An 11,407-nucleotide genomic window follows, 5' to 3' on the forward strand; every position below is an offset into this window, starting at 1 on the left:
ATGACTTGTATTTATCATCGGTATACATTGAGTATTAAAATTTTAATACAGGTTTTTCCTTTCTTAAAATGTATATACATTTTTTGGCACCCTCTCTATTTGATGAATGCCAACCACGAGCAAGACCCGGTCACTAACAGGTCCAGAAGGATGGGGAAGGCCAGAGCTCTGGCCTTTCAAGAATGTGGCTGATTTATGAAGCACCGGTGAGAACCTTCCTCCCTTCTTTCCAACTATGCAAATCCCCAAGGTTCCATGAAGCCCTGCTCCCCCTCCCGCACTTACCCTGACTCCCAGCCCCAGGGCTCACTCCTGTGTCAGAGGTCCCAGAGCAGCAGCTGTCTTGAGTCACGCTTCTTGAGCCAGTGCATGACTTTAGACTGGTTTTTTGACCCATTCGTGTGAGCACTTCTCAGCCAGAAGCTCCTTCAAAGCTGTGTCTTGGGACATTTTGTGTCTACTCCTCAAATATATAAGACAACGCTAGGCCCAAAAAAGGCACTCAGCAAACACTTGGGAATCATATCATAGTCCACCAGCCTGCTTATCCATTTGTCTGTCTGGATTCTCTGACTCAGCTTACCCGAGAGGGCAGGCACCACATCAGGACCTCCCCTCTGAGCCAGACCAGGGAGAAGACTGACAACACTGAGTATTAAGGAAACGGTTAGATCACAACTGAAACAGACTGTGTTTCCGAGTCTGTCTACACCACGGGGAAGAAAGGACGAGCTCATCCCACCACACAGAGGAGGAAAGGGAGCATGAGGCATGTGGCGACCTACCCACACGCCAATGGGACAATTATAGGGGCATGTCTGGGAACGCTGCTTTCCACGGAGTTAAGAGGACATGATCACACCAGAACCATGTTCCTGGGCCACTGGAGAAAACCTGCAATGGCCACAGAGTCAACTCAGATGCTCTGTTTGGACTCCCAGAGCTCTCCGAGGCCCAGACGCTCGGAGCATGAGGCCTGCATCAAGAACTGCTCCCACCAGCTGCCTGGAGAGAGACCACGTTTTCTGGCAGGAGGTAATCAAAGCTGCAAAGCCTTCCTTCCTAGCATTTGCTGAGGAATGCCGCCCTCTGAGACAGTCATTAAAATAAGGTATTGAACCTAAAATGGAAAGGCTTCAAACAGATCCATTCTATTTAACTTCAGGATGGCAGAGGTCATGCAGACAGGACTATAGGTACGGGCAGGTATATATCTACGCCTGTGTAACTGTACAGGGAGCTTTGCACACGTACGGGTATATGTGCATCCCCACATACATGTGACTAGTGTATCCATCAGAACACCTGCCAGTAACACTGTCATCGCTCTTCACCCCCAAAGTGATAAAAACCTACCGTAGCGACTGCTCTGCCCACCCTGACGGCGCCAAAGTCATTAGGGTCCAAATACTTGTTACTATAGAGGTAGAAGCCAGAGGCGGCAAGAGCCATGCTGGTCCATGATGCGAGCTTGAGAGCCCTTCTGGCCATGTCCCCCGACCCTGCAGAAGGAACGCAGAGAAAGAAGAACAGTGGAGTTTCACAGTTAGTGAGGCGGGGATTCAAATCCAGGCCCCGCCACTGAATAGGTCATTTTCTTAATCTCATTGCACCTCCATTTCCTCATTTGTAAAACGGGATGATACCTACCTCAAAAGCTGTTGGGATAAAATGAGATCGTGTATAGCATCGTACCCAGCACAAGTCAACCCTCAAAGTCACTCTTCCTTCAACAGTGCCAGGCATTATTCTAGGCACTGGGAGCAAAGGAAACAAAGCGAAGTTCTTGCTCCCATGGCACTTAATCTAGGTGGGATGACAGATCATAAGCAAAGAGACATAGAATATATCAGGATGTCAGCTGGTATAACGTGCTGAGAAGAAAATCAAGGAGGGTAAGGAAAGATGGATACGTGGCGAAGGATGCTATTTAGACAGGAAAAGTGGCAGAGCATGTTACCCCTCATGACGTGTAACTATTACTACACCACTAGGCACTCACAGGTGTCATTGGCCCTCCTGCCCAGGTCAGAAGTGGTCAGGCCACAGCCAACACGGCAGCTGGTCAGAAGCAGCCAGGTAAGCCCTCCACATTGGGCTGATTTTCAGTTAAACTGCCCTCTGTCCACACTGAGAGCTCCTTGAATGCAAAACACCATGACTGTTACTGTTCCGTCCACTCATACTCCTGCAGGATGCGTACGGTTAGGGAGTCAATGTCTACCGGCTGATTTGATCCATTTAATGACATGCACACTCCCAGTCACTGGGACTAAGTGGGCTCCTGGCTCCCTGACACCTGTTCCTACCCTACTTGTACCTGCTCAGTCCACCAGGTGGCTGCACGGTCACTCTTTGGGGTCCCTGCTTCCCCTTTGATTCCTGGGAATTCTATCAGACCACAGTCCTTGACCACGGCTGCAGCTCCCACCGGAGACATGCACCCCAGAGGCCTGCACCACCAACCACCTGCAAGTGCAAACCCTGCGCACACACGCAGGAAAATCAGGTTGTCACCTTGCTTGCTTCTGCTCCAGACTCAGCCTGAGGCCACCCCGCCATGCTCTGTGGCCGTTTCCCCTTTGTATGGAAACTACTGCTACAGACGGCCTTGCCTTCATCTTCTTCAAAGTCTGTTTTGACTCATGCCTCATAATACAGCGCCAGAATTTTTTGAAAGTATTCACAAGTGCATCGTTTTCCATTCTTTGTTCAACTTACATTTTATACTGTTTCTCTAAACAGCAGATCGTTTATTTTTTGTTTGCATTTAATGTAATAACTTTGGATTTAGTTTTACTGCCTCCGTCTCTGCTTTCCATTCTTCCTACCTGCTCTGTTTCTTTTCTGCTCCTTTCTTGACTCTCTCTGGACTCAGCGCTTTTTATAATAGTGTGCTCTTTATTTTCTTTCTATCTCTTTATTTATGAAAACCTCCCCATCTCCACATCATTCTGTCACTTTTAATAAACCCAGGGTTCCTTTCAGACAGGAGAATTGGTGGTTGAGAGAGTGCACTCTGGAGTCCGGACGGCCGGGGTTTGAGTCCAGACTCCGTCACTGACAGCCTGGGCGAGCAGAGGCAAAGTGCTAGCTCCGAATCCTGTTACCTTTTCTATAAAGCAGGGTGATAACAGCAGGGCCTACGTGATAGGGTGGTGAGGAACAAAGAAATCGTGGAAGATGTTTAGAAAGTTGCCGCCTACACGGTAAGAACACAGTAACACCTATTATTACCACCACTGTGCTTGTTGTTATTGTATTTCCTCACCCAGTGCCAGGCTTTGGTAAACGATCTTATTACTCCCCTGCCTGTAAGTTCCAGAGGATTTGTGCTTGCCCCACTTCTAACATCTGGCAAACGTCCATCGAGCCCTACCTTTCCACCTTGTTCTCTACACTCTCGGCCTGCAGTATTTTCTCAGAAAAGGGGTGGCACGCTCAGTTCACCCTCTGCCTTGTTTCTGCCAAGACACAGGTTTCCAATCAGAACCAGAAACAGGCTGCATGCCCTCAGCTCCTTACACACCTTCCTTCTTCAGGGTGATCATGCAAGAAGATCCAGGAGGGGTGATCCAGGCATCATGCTTGTGGGGCCAGCAGAGAAGCCCACGCTAAGGTAGGATGAGCTGGGAAGAGTCCCGGCTCTGCTGCTCACCAGCTATGTGACCTTGAGCAAGTCACAACCTCTTCGAACTTCTGTGCAGTCATCTACAAAAGGGAGCTCTTGAGGTACCTACCTCATAGGGTCACTGTGAGAATTAAATGAGATGCTGCTTTAGCAAAATGCCTAACATGCTCAGTAAATAAGACTTCCTTACTGTTGTTTTAAACGTCATTTCTTCTCTGAAAAGTGGAAGAACTGACATAGAAGAACTCCTAAAACCTCAGCATCCAGGATTTGGAACAACCTTGTACAGTTAATAAAGGAGGCGAGGAAAGCCATCACGTCTTGCCTGAACCACTCAACCATTCCCTGTTCCAAACACTTTCCCACATCCCAGCTAAGCTTCACGCTGTCACTTGACTTTTCACCCTAACCCACGAGTACACTCCTATCACTCCTACCTCCCCTCCACCTACAAAAACTTCCAAATTCTCTAGTAAGGTATTCAAGGCCGCCATTACATTCCTATCCCAACCCCCATTTCCAGCTTCATCTCCTAAAATATCCCTCCACACTCAATCCCCCATTGTCCGTCTATGAAGCTTTTATCTCTAACGATCTGCCCTTCCATCTGCCTCTTTCCCTAGATACAAAGGACAGAATTTCCTAATAAATAAGTCTGCACATAAAAACAAATGATGAAGTGAATGGGAGTGAATTTTTTCCCAATCTATTCTAAGCACGGAAACGTAAGTCCCACTGTGCATTCCTCTGCTCTTAAAGCTCCAGTGGCCCCCACCGCACTCAGATGAAGAGCCAAGGCCTTGGCATGACCTACGGGCCCCGACCTGACCTCATGCCCCAATTCCCTCCAGGGTCTCAGGCCTCTCCACCCTCCCCCTTGCTCACTTCCCTCCAATGGCACTGACCGCCTTACTATTTCTCAGATATTCTAGGCACATACTGGCCTCAGAACGTTTGCATTTGCTCTTCTCCCTGCCTAGAGCAGGCATCAGCAAACTATTTCTATAAAGGGCTATATAATAAATATTTTTGGCTTTGCAGGCTACAACGTCTCAGTCACAACTGTTCCACTCTGCATTGTAATACAAGGCAAAAGGCAGCGTAGGTGATACATAAAGTAATGGGTGCGGACAGATTTGGCCCTCAAGCTATAGTGTGTCAAACCCTGGCTTAGCTCCTAGTCGGTGCTCCGAAAGTCTTTACTGAGTGAATGAATCAGGGAATGAATAATCTGTACCCCCTGAGGCCTGTGCAGAGCCAGGACCAACTGGTCCCCTGGTGAGACTCACAAACCCATGGCTGACAATTCAAAGCCATGCTCCTCTAGTCGCCCCCAGCACCAGCTCCCAGCCACTGCTCCTCAAAACCTGTTCTCCTGGTGCACCATCCTCCACGTCTGTCCCTGTAGGCAATGCAGCCAGCCCTAGGCGTGAGACCACCCCTGGGTGGGGTAGCGGCAACAAGGCACACACAGCTCCCAAGACCTGGTTTTCATGCATATGTTCTCAGGAATAAAAGAGGTGGAAATTGGAAAACATAAAATAGAGGATTTAGGAGCCAAACTGTCTAAATAGACTGGAGCTGAAGATTTCCCTAAGGGGTCAGTGCGTCTTTAACAAGTTCATGAGTTACTTCCTCGGGGTATGTGAAAAGACCCTGTCGGGCATGAAACATGTCTGTGGATGAAAAACACCTTTCATTATTAAACCTTTTGCTCATGAATCACCTGCCCTCTTCTGTTTACTTGCCTTTGACTTTCACCTGAGTTACCTCTCATAACAGCACACACTTGGGGAGTGGGGGAGCCTGAGGCCACTAAGACCCTAAAACCTAATCATTCGATAATATTAGCAATAACTAACCTTTACAAAGCCCTTTGCACTCATTATCTCATTACATGTTCCACACAACCCAGTGAGGTGGGACAAATGTTATCATCAGTCCCAGGTATAAGGGAAGAAACCAAGGAGCAGAGGTGAGTGAATTGCCCCAGGTGACTCAGCTAGTAAATGGTGTGGTAAGAGCTTGGGCCCTACTCTTTGTGGCACGTGACCTCCTTGACAGGCACTCCCAGACTCTGTCCACCCATGTTCTTAGGACTGTTCGTTCACAAGCATCCGCATCAGTCACTGCAGGCTAGGACTAAGATTTCTGACCCTCTACTGTACCCAAGCAAGCCAAGCTTGAGGAAGACGCTGCTTGGAGCCCCGGAAACCAACACGTCACAAGAGCAGCCAAAGCACCTTACTAGAAACAACCGATTCCTGTCTACGAACCATTCAGGAGAGCTGTGTTCTTGTCAAACCTATGATAAGAAGAGAATCTATCTCACTGCACCATAGGGAACACCCCAGTGGGTGATGAAATGAGGCAACAGGAGAGTCTAGAAAGTTCTACAAGTGGAAAGTTGACGGCCAAATGAAATGTCCATTCCCTGGACAGACCTAAGTGGGGAACGAAGTACTTCCTGTTCATGGTCCAATACGTAGCTAGGCCTTTGCAATTTCCATCTATCTTCAACCTCCTCCCCATGAAACATTCTGGGACAATAAGCCTGGAATCACCTCACCCTGCTTGTTGCACAGGTGAAAATGGCCACCAAGAAAAGGCACTTAGGGCTCTAATTCCATTAATCCTCTAAAATAACCATAGCCTCCTTCCATTTCCTAGACAATTAAACAAATGAGCATTATTTTTTCTGGTCTGCTCCCAAGACTGGAAAACGCCCAATAACATCATTGGAGAGAATGAACATGAATACAGGTGTGTCTCTCCAAACAAGAGAGCACAGGGTAAATGAGAACAAGTGGCTTGCTGGGCCTTGAGATGATGGGTCACTGGAATCCCTCTGACATGGAAATCTAAACCCACAAGGTTTATTCAGTGAGTCGAGAGGAGGGAAGAGGGAGAGAATGGATGCCGGAATTAGGCACTATTTTTATCTTACAGATCCCTTGTCTGACAAGAAAATGTGTATATCAGAAAGAAATGAAATGCAAACTCTCCCAGCAGAGGTCAAATCTTGCATCTGTGAGAGCTGTTGAAAAATAGCCAAGCCAGTAATGACACAGTAAGATAGCATATGATGTATGTAATCTAGGAAGTGTAGACCACGTGAAAATCTGTCTGTAATGTGGGGGAAATTAATACAAATATGCACATGTTTACTATAACTACAGTTAATTGGCAAAAAGGACAGAAAGGCCCATAACTAGATGTACAGAGTTGACGCTTAAAGTTCTTAAGATTTTTTTCCAATAATCAGAATTTAAAAGTACCGTATTTTGCTGTGTATAATGTGCTCCTGTGTATAACGTGCACCATGGTTTTGGCCAAACATTCAGGGAAAAACATCTTTCGTTTTAATTTTTTAATTCGAATTTTTGTTTATATTTAGGTACTTGCTTTTTGTATTACGAAGGAAATTTAGTATTTATTTACTATACTTTTAACTCATAAGCATAAAAAAATTTATCTAGATACGGAATTAGTACTACCCATGTATAATATGCATCCTGATTTTTCCCTCACAAATTTGGGCCAAAAAGTGTGCATTATAAACGGCAAAATACAGTATGTCCCCAGACCAGCAGTATCCCCATCTCCTAGGAGTATATTAGAGATGCAAATTCTTGCTCCCCAGACCTACTGAATCAGACGGAAATTTGGGGAATGGGACCAGCATTCTGTGTGGTAACAAGCCTTCCAGGTGATTCTGACGCACCCTAACGTATGAGAACCACTGCAATAAGAAAATGCTTCAAGAAGTTTCCACAATGTTACTCAAGTAAACTTGAAAAAGTTTTCTATTACCCTCCCCCCATCAGTTTAAAATCCTTTAATAGCTCCCCATAAATTTCACAATAAAATGCAGCTTTCGTCGTGAAAAACAAAAAAGAAAATGCTTAAAGAAAACGTGAGAAGGCACAGATAAACTCTTTCACTTTCAACTGAGCAACTATTTCTTGGGCACCCACGAAGGGCCGATCATCAGGGAGGTGATGGAAAAACACTTGATGAACTGAACGCCTTCCTAGTCAGTAGAAAGTGAATGCCACTTAACGTGGGGAGAGAGCTGTACTAGGTGTCCTCTAAAGGCTGCTCTCCATACACGGGCTGTGATCCGCACACAAGTATTGTGCGACCCGGAAGCGCAGGGCCCCGCCAGGTGCTGCAGACCAGGAGCGCTCGAGAGCGCGCCGACTATCCAGGCGGAGGGTCGGGATATGCGCGTCGGCACCTCTCTTGTCCAGGCCAAGCTCCACTGCCAGCTGCCTGCGCCTTGGCGCTCACAGACCACCTAGGGCTAAGGACGTCTGGATAAGCCATCTGCTGTCCTCCAGCGTCAATTCTACCTACATGCAAGACTGCGCCACCGAAGTAGCTCGTCCACGCTTCAGCTCACTAGTGAGCCAGGCTGGAGAGTCGCCGCAGAAGGGGCGGGGCATTGCCCGTTACCCGAGCCACGTGCCCGCGCCCCGGGTGACAAGGTCACCGGCTGGGGTTTCCTCTCTGCTTCCCAGGTGTCTGCAGTTGCCGGAGCTGGGGGAAAGGGGAGCGCCAGCGCATCGACATTGGCTCCCCAGCGCTCCACGCGCCGTGCGACCCTGGCGGCCTGCGCTCTGCGCCCGCCCCCGAGGGGCCGCCCCTACTCACCCCGAGGGAAGCGGATCTGCGGCGCCCGGCTTACCGCCGCAGCCGGGTAGCAGGAATTCTCAGGGAACGTAGCTCTACGCCACCCCCTGATGGCGTTCAGTTAAGCAGAGGCGCCACGCGGCCTGCCGGGATTTGTAGTTCTTGGTTCCGTAAGCCTCCAGGACCTCGGACAAAGAACCACCACGGTCTCGGTGGACCGCTTCACCCGGGGGTCACAGACACTTTACCTTTCATATGGCCTTGTTTCTTTGCCTGGTCCGCTGACACGGAATCTTCCTTAAAACTTGTTTTTCAAGAGGCTTTCCAAATAGGTCATAGATTCGTGTTCAGTGGAGGATGGAGTTATGTATGGGTTTGTGTATTTTCAATAATGTATTAGAACAAATAGGTGAGGAAGAAATTTACTGCCAGTTGCTGAATAGTAAGAATGTGCTGATTAATTTGTTATCTTTGGTCCCATTCATTCATTCACTGATTTCTATTGAGTGTTTGTTGATAAGATGTACTTTGGAGAGACATTCATCAGAGGTTCATTCTACAGACATCTCTTGAGCTATTTCCCCGGGCAACAGCGATGGAGGGTGGATTCATCTCTCGATTCAATGCAATTCCAGTTAAATATCCAGCAAGACTTTTTCTGGACTTTCACAAGGTGCTCTAAAATTTAAATGCAAAAACAAATGGCAAACAGTAGCCAAAACACTCTTAAGGAAGAATAATGCATTTGGAGGACTTGCCCTTCCACTTGTAGACATTTATTATAAAACTATAAGTAAAGACATATAGTATTCGTATAGGATATAGAGAGAGGGAAATGAAACAGCCTAGAGAGCCCAGAAATAGGTCCGCACATGTACGGAATCTTGTTATATGATAAAGCTGGCATTATAGATCATTGGAGGGAGATAACTTGTTCAGTATATGAGCTGGAACAACTAGCTACCAGTCGGATTTCTAACTCACCCACACACAAAAACTAATTCCAGGTAGATGAAAGACTTTAAAGGGAAAAAGCAAAACCAGAACTTTTGAGAGAAAATCAAGGAAAACATCCTATGAGCTCAGGGTGATGTTTATTAAATGACATAAACACCAACTGTATAGAAAACTTTGATAAATTTGGACTGCATTAAATTCAAGGCCTTCTCTTCATCAAAAAGCATAAAAAGAAAAAAAAGACAAGCCACGAAGTGGGAGAAGACAATCGCAGTACAGACATCATAGTACAGAGTTGTGTGATACAGCCTTCCCCATCTGGTTTGCAATGTATAGATGTTAAGATAAGAAAATGAGTACTTTCCAAGTGGTGGGAGAAGTGTTAGGATAGAGGTATGAACAAAGTGGTATAGGAGCACAAAGAAGGGAGCATTGATTTTTGCCCATGAGATTTTGAAGTGCTCCATAAATTAAGAACTGACCTGTAGGCTGGGAATTAAAGGTTGAATAAGGGCTCCCCAGGAGAAGGGTGTTGGGAAGTAGCACAGGCACAGGAAAAGTCATATAAAAAAGTATAAAAATGCAGTGGCATACAGTAAAAGACATAAAGATGCTTAGATTAAAGATGGACATTTTAAAACCACAGAGAGAGAAGAGAGAGTAAATATATTAAAAACTTAACATGGTAATTAATTGAACCTTAGATTTCCCTATAAAATTGTTACTAGCAGGCTAGCAGTCAACCCTGAGGAATGGGAATGGGGGAGGTAGGGCTAGAGTATTTTCAGTTAATGCTTTATGCCCTTTTGTAATATTTGAATTTTTTTACAATTAATATGTATATAACTTCTATAGTTAAAATTTAATTATTTAAATTTTTTAAATTTTAATTTAGCAGACCTCCAGTTCAACACAGTATGTTAAGTATGCCCATTTAAATCCACTCCTTCCTGAAATCCCATGCAAATGACAGGAAAGGAATTTAAAAAGGCATAAATCCCAAAGGAAACAAGCAAGGAAACAACAGCAGATAGGAAGAAATCAAAAAATAAAGCTGGGAAGCTCCAAAGCAAATAGGCAAATGAGGTGCTTTTAAAGAAGTCAATGTCTGAGCCCCAGACCCAGCCCCAGAAATTCTGATTTTAGAGTCTAGCCTAGGGTCTAGGCCTCCATAATTCTTAGAAAGCTCCCCCAGTGATTTTAACAGGCAGCTTAGTGGAAAGGCTCTGTCAGGGAGGCAGTTCGTGTAGTGAAAACCAGGTGGATTGAGAGCAGTGGTTCACAACCACGTTAGAGTCACCTGGAAAGTTTTAGCAATCCTCCTGGGCCAAACCCTGGAACTCCTAAATCCATTTTCTGGGGGCAGGACCTAGATATCAGTATTTTATAGAGTACCCCTGAGACTCTCAATGCATAGCCAGGATTAAACACCACTGATGCAGAGCCAAAGAATCTTGTTTGAACTGTGTGACTTAAAGCAACTTTTCTAATTTAGTAGAGCTTTCGCTTCCTTCTTGATAAAAGGTATTATGTATTATCCTGCCTACCTCAGAGGTTCTTATGAGGATCAAGTAAGATTGTGTGTGTGCTTTGGAAACTGAATATTGCTGTACAGATGTGTCCCATCCCACTTAGAAGAAAAGCCAAACTCTTTACCCAACCCATATGGCTCCCCATGACCTGTACCCACTCCCTCTGTCTCCAGCGTCATTTCCCACCTTCCCCTTCCCCAGCTCACACCACTCCACACACACCAGCTTCCTTTCTGTTCCTCAAGTTGCCAAGCTGGCTGCTGCCTTGAAGCCCTCACACGTGCTGTTCAAAGGTCTGCTCTATCCTGACAATCTGTTCTCTGTCCCTCCAGAGAGGCCATCCCTGATCAGCCTCATTTAACTACCACCACCCCTCTACATTCCCTGAGACACACTCTGTCCCTTTATACTGCTTTATTTATTATAGTACTCATCAATTCTTGAAATTATATCTTTCATTTGCTTGGATGGCTTTTATGTGTCTCCTCCAATAGAATATAAGCTCCATGAGAGCAGGGATTTAGAACCACAGTGCCTGGCACACTGTTGATACTGGGCTCTGAGGACATAATGGTGAACAAAAGAGGCAAGGTTGCTGCCCTTGCAGAGTGTCATTTGGCTGGGATGGGGGAGAGGAGACAGCAATAGACAA

At 46.1% G+C, this 11,407-nt stretch overlaps 1 protein-coding gene across 4 annotated transcripts in view; it reads right to left on the reverse strand.

Annotated features, from left to right (window-relative positions):
- Positions 1 to 8,394, reverse strand: part of ADCK1 (aarF domain containing kinase 1) — a 108,902-nt gene extending 100,508 nt beyond the window's left edge. For 3 of the 4 annotated variants that reach the window (XM_019733660.2, XM_019733659.2, XM_019733657.2), the window contains exons 1-2: positions 8,288 to 8,394; positions 1,357 to 1,502 (exon numbers count right to left, since the gene is read on the reverse strand). In XM_019733660.2, the coding sequence (XP_019589219.1) occupies positions 1,357 to 1,491 (135 nt within the window). In that variant the 5' untranslated portion in view covers positions 1,492 to 1,502; positions 8,288 to 8,394. Of the gene's footprint in view, positions 1 to 1,356; positions 1,503 to 7,990; positions 8,242 to 8,287 lie in introns of those variants that run through there. The other variant, XM_019733658.2, reaches the window with a different exon arrangement.
- Between the last annotated feature and the right edge of the window lie 3,013 nt (positions 8,395 to 11,407).

Source organism: Rhinolophus sinicus, linkage group LG03 (genome assembly GCF_036562045.2).
Source record: "Rhinolophus sinicus isolate RSC01 linkage group LG03, ASM3656204v1, whole genome shotgun sequence".
NCBI lineage: Eukaryota > Metazoa > Chordata > Mammalia > Chiroptera > Rhinolophidae > Rhinolophus > Rhinolophus sinicus.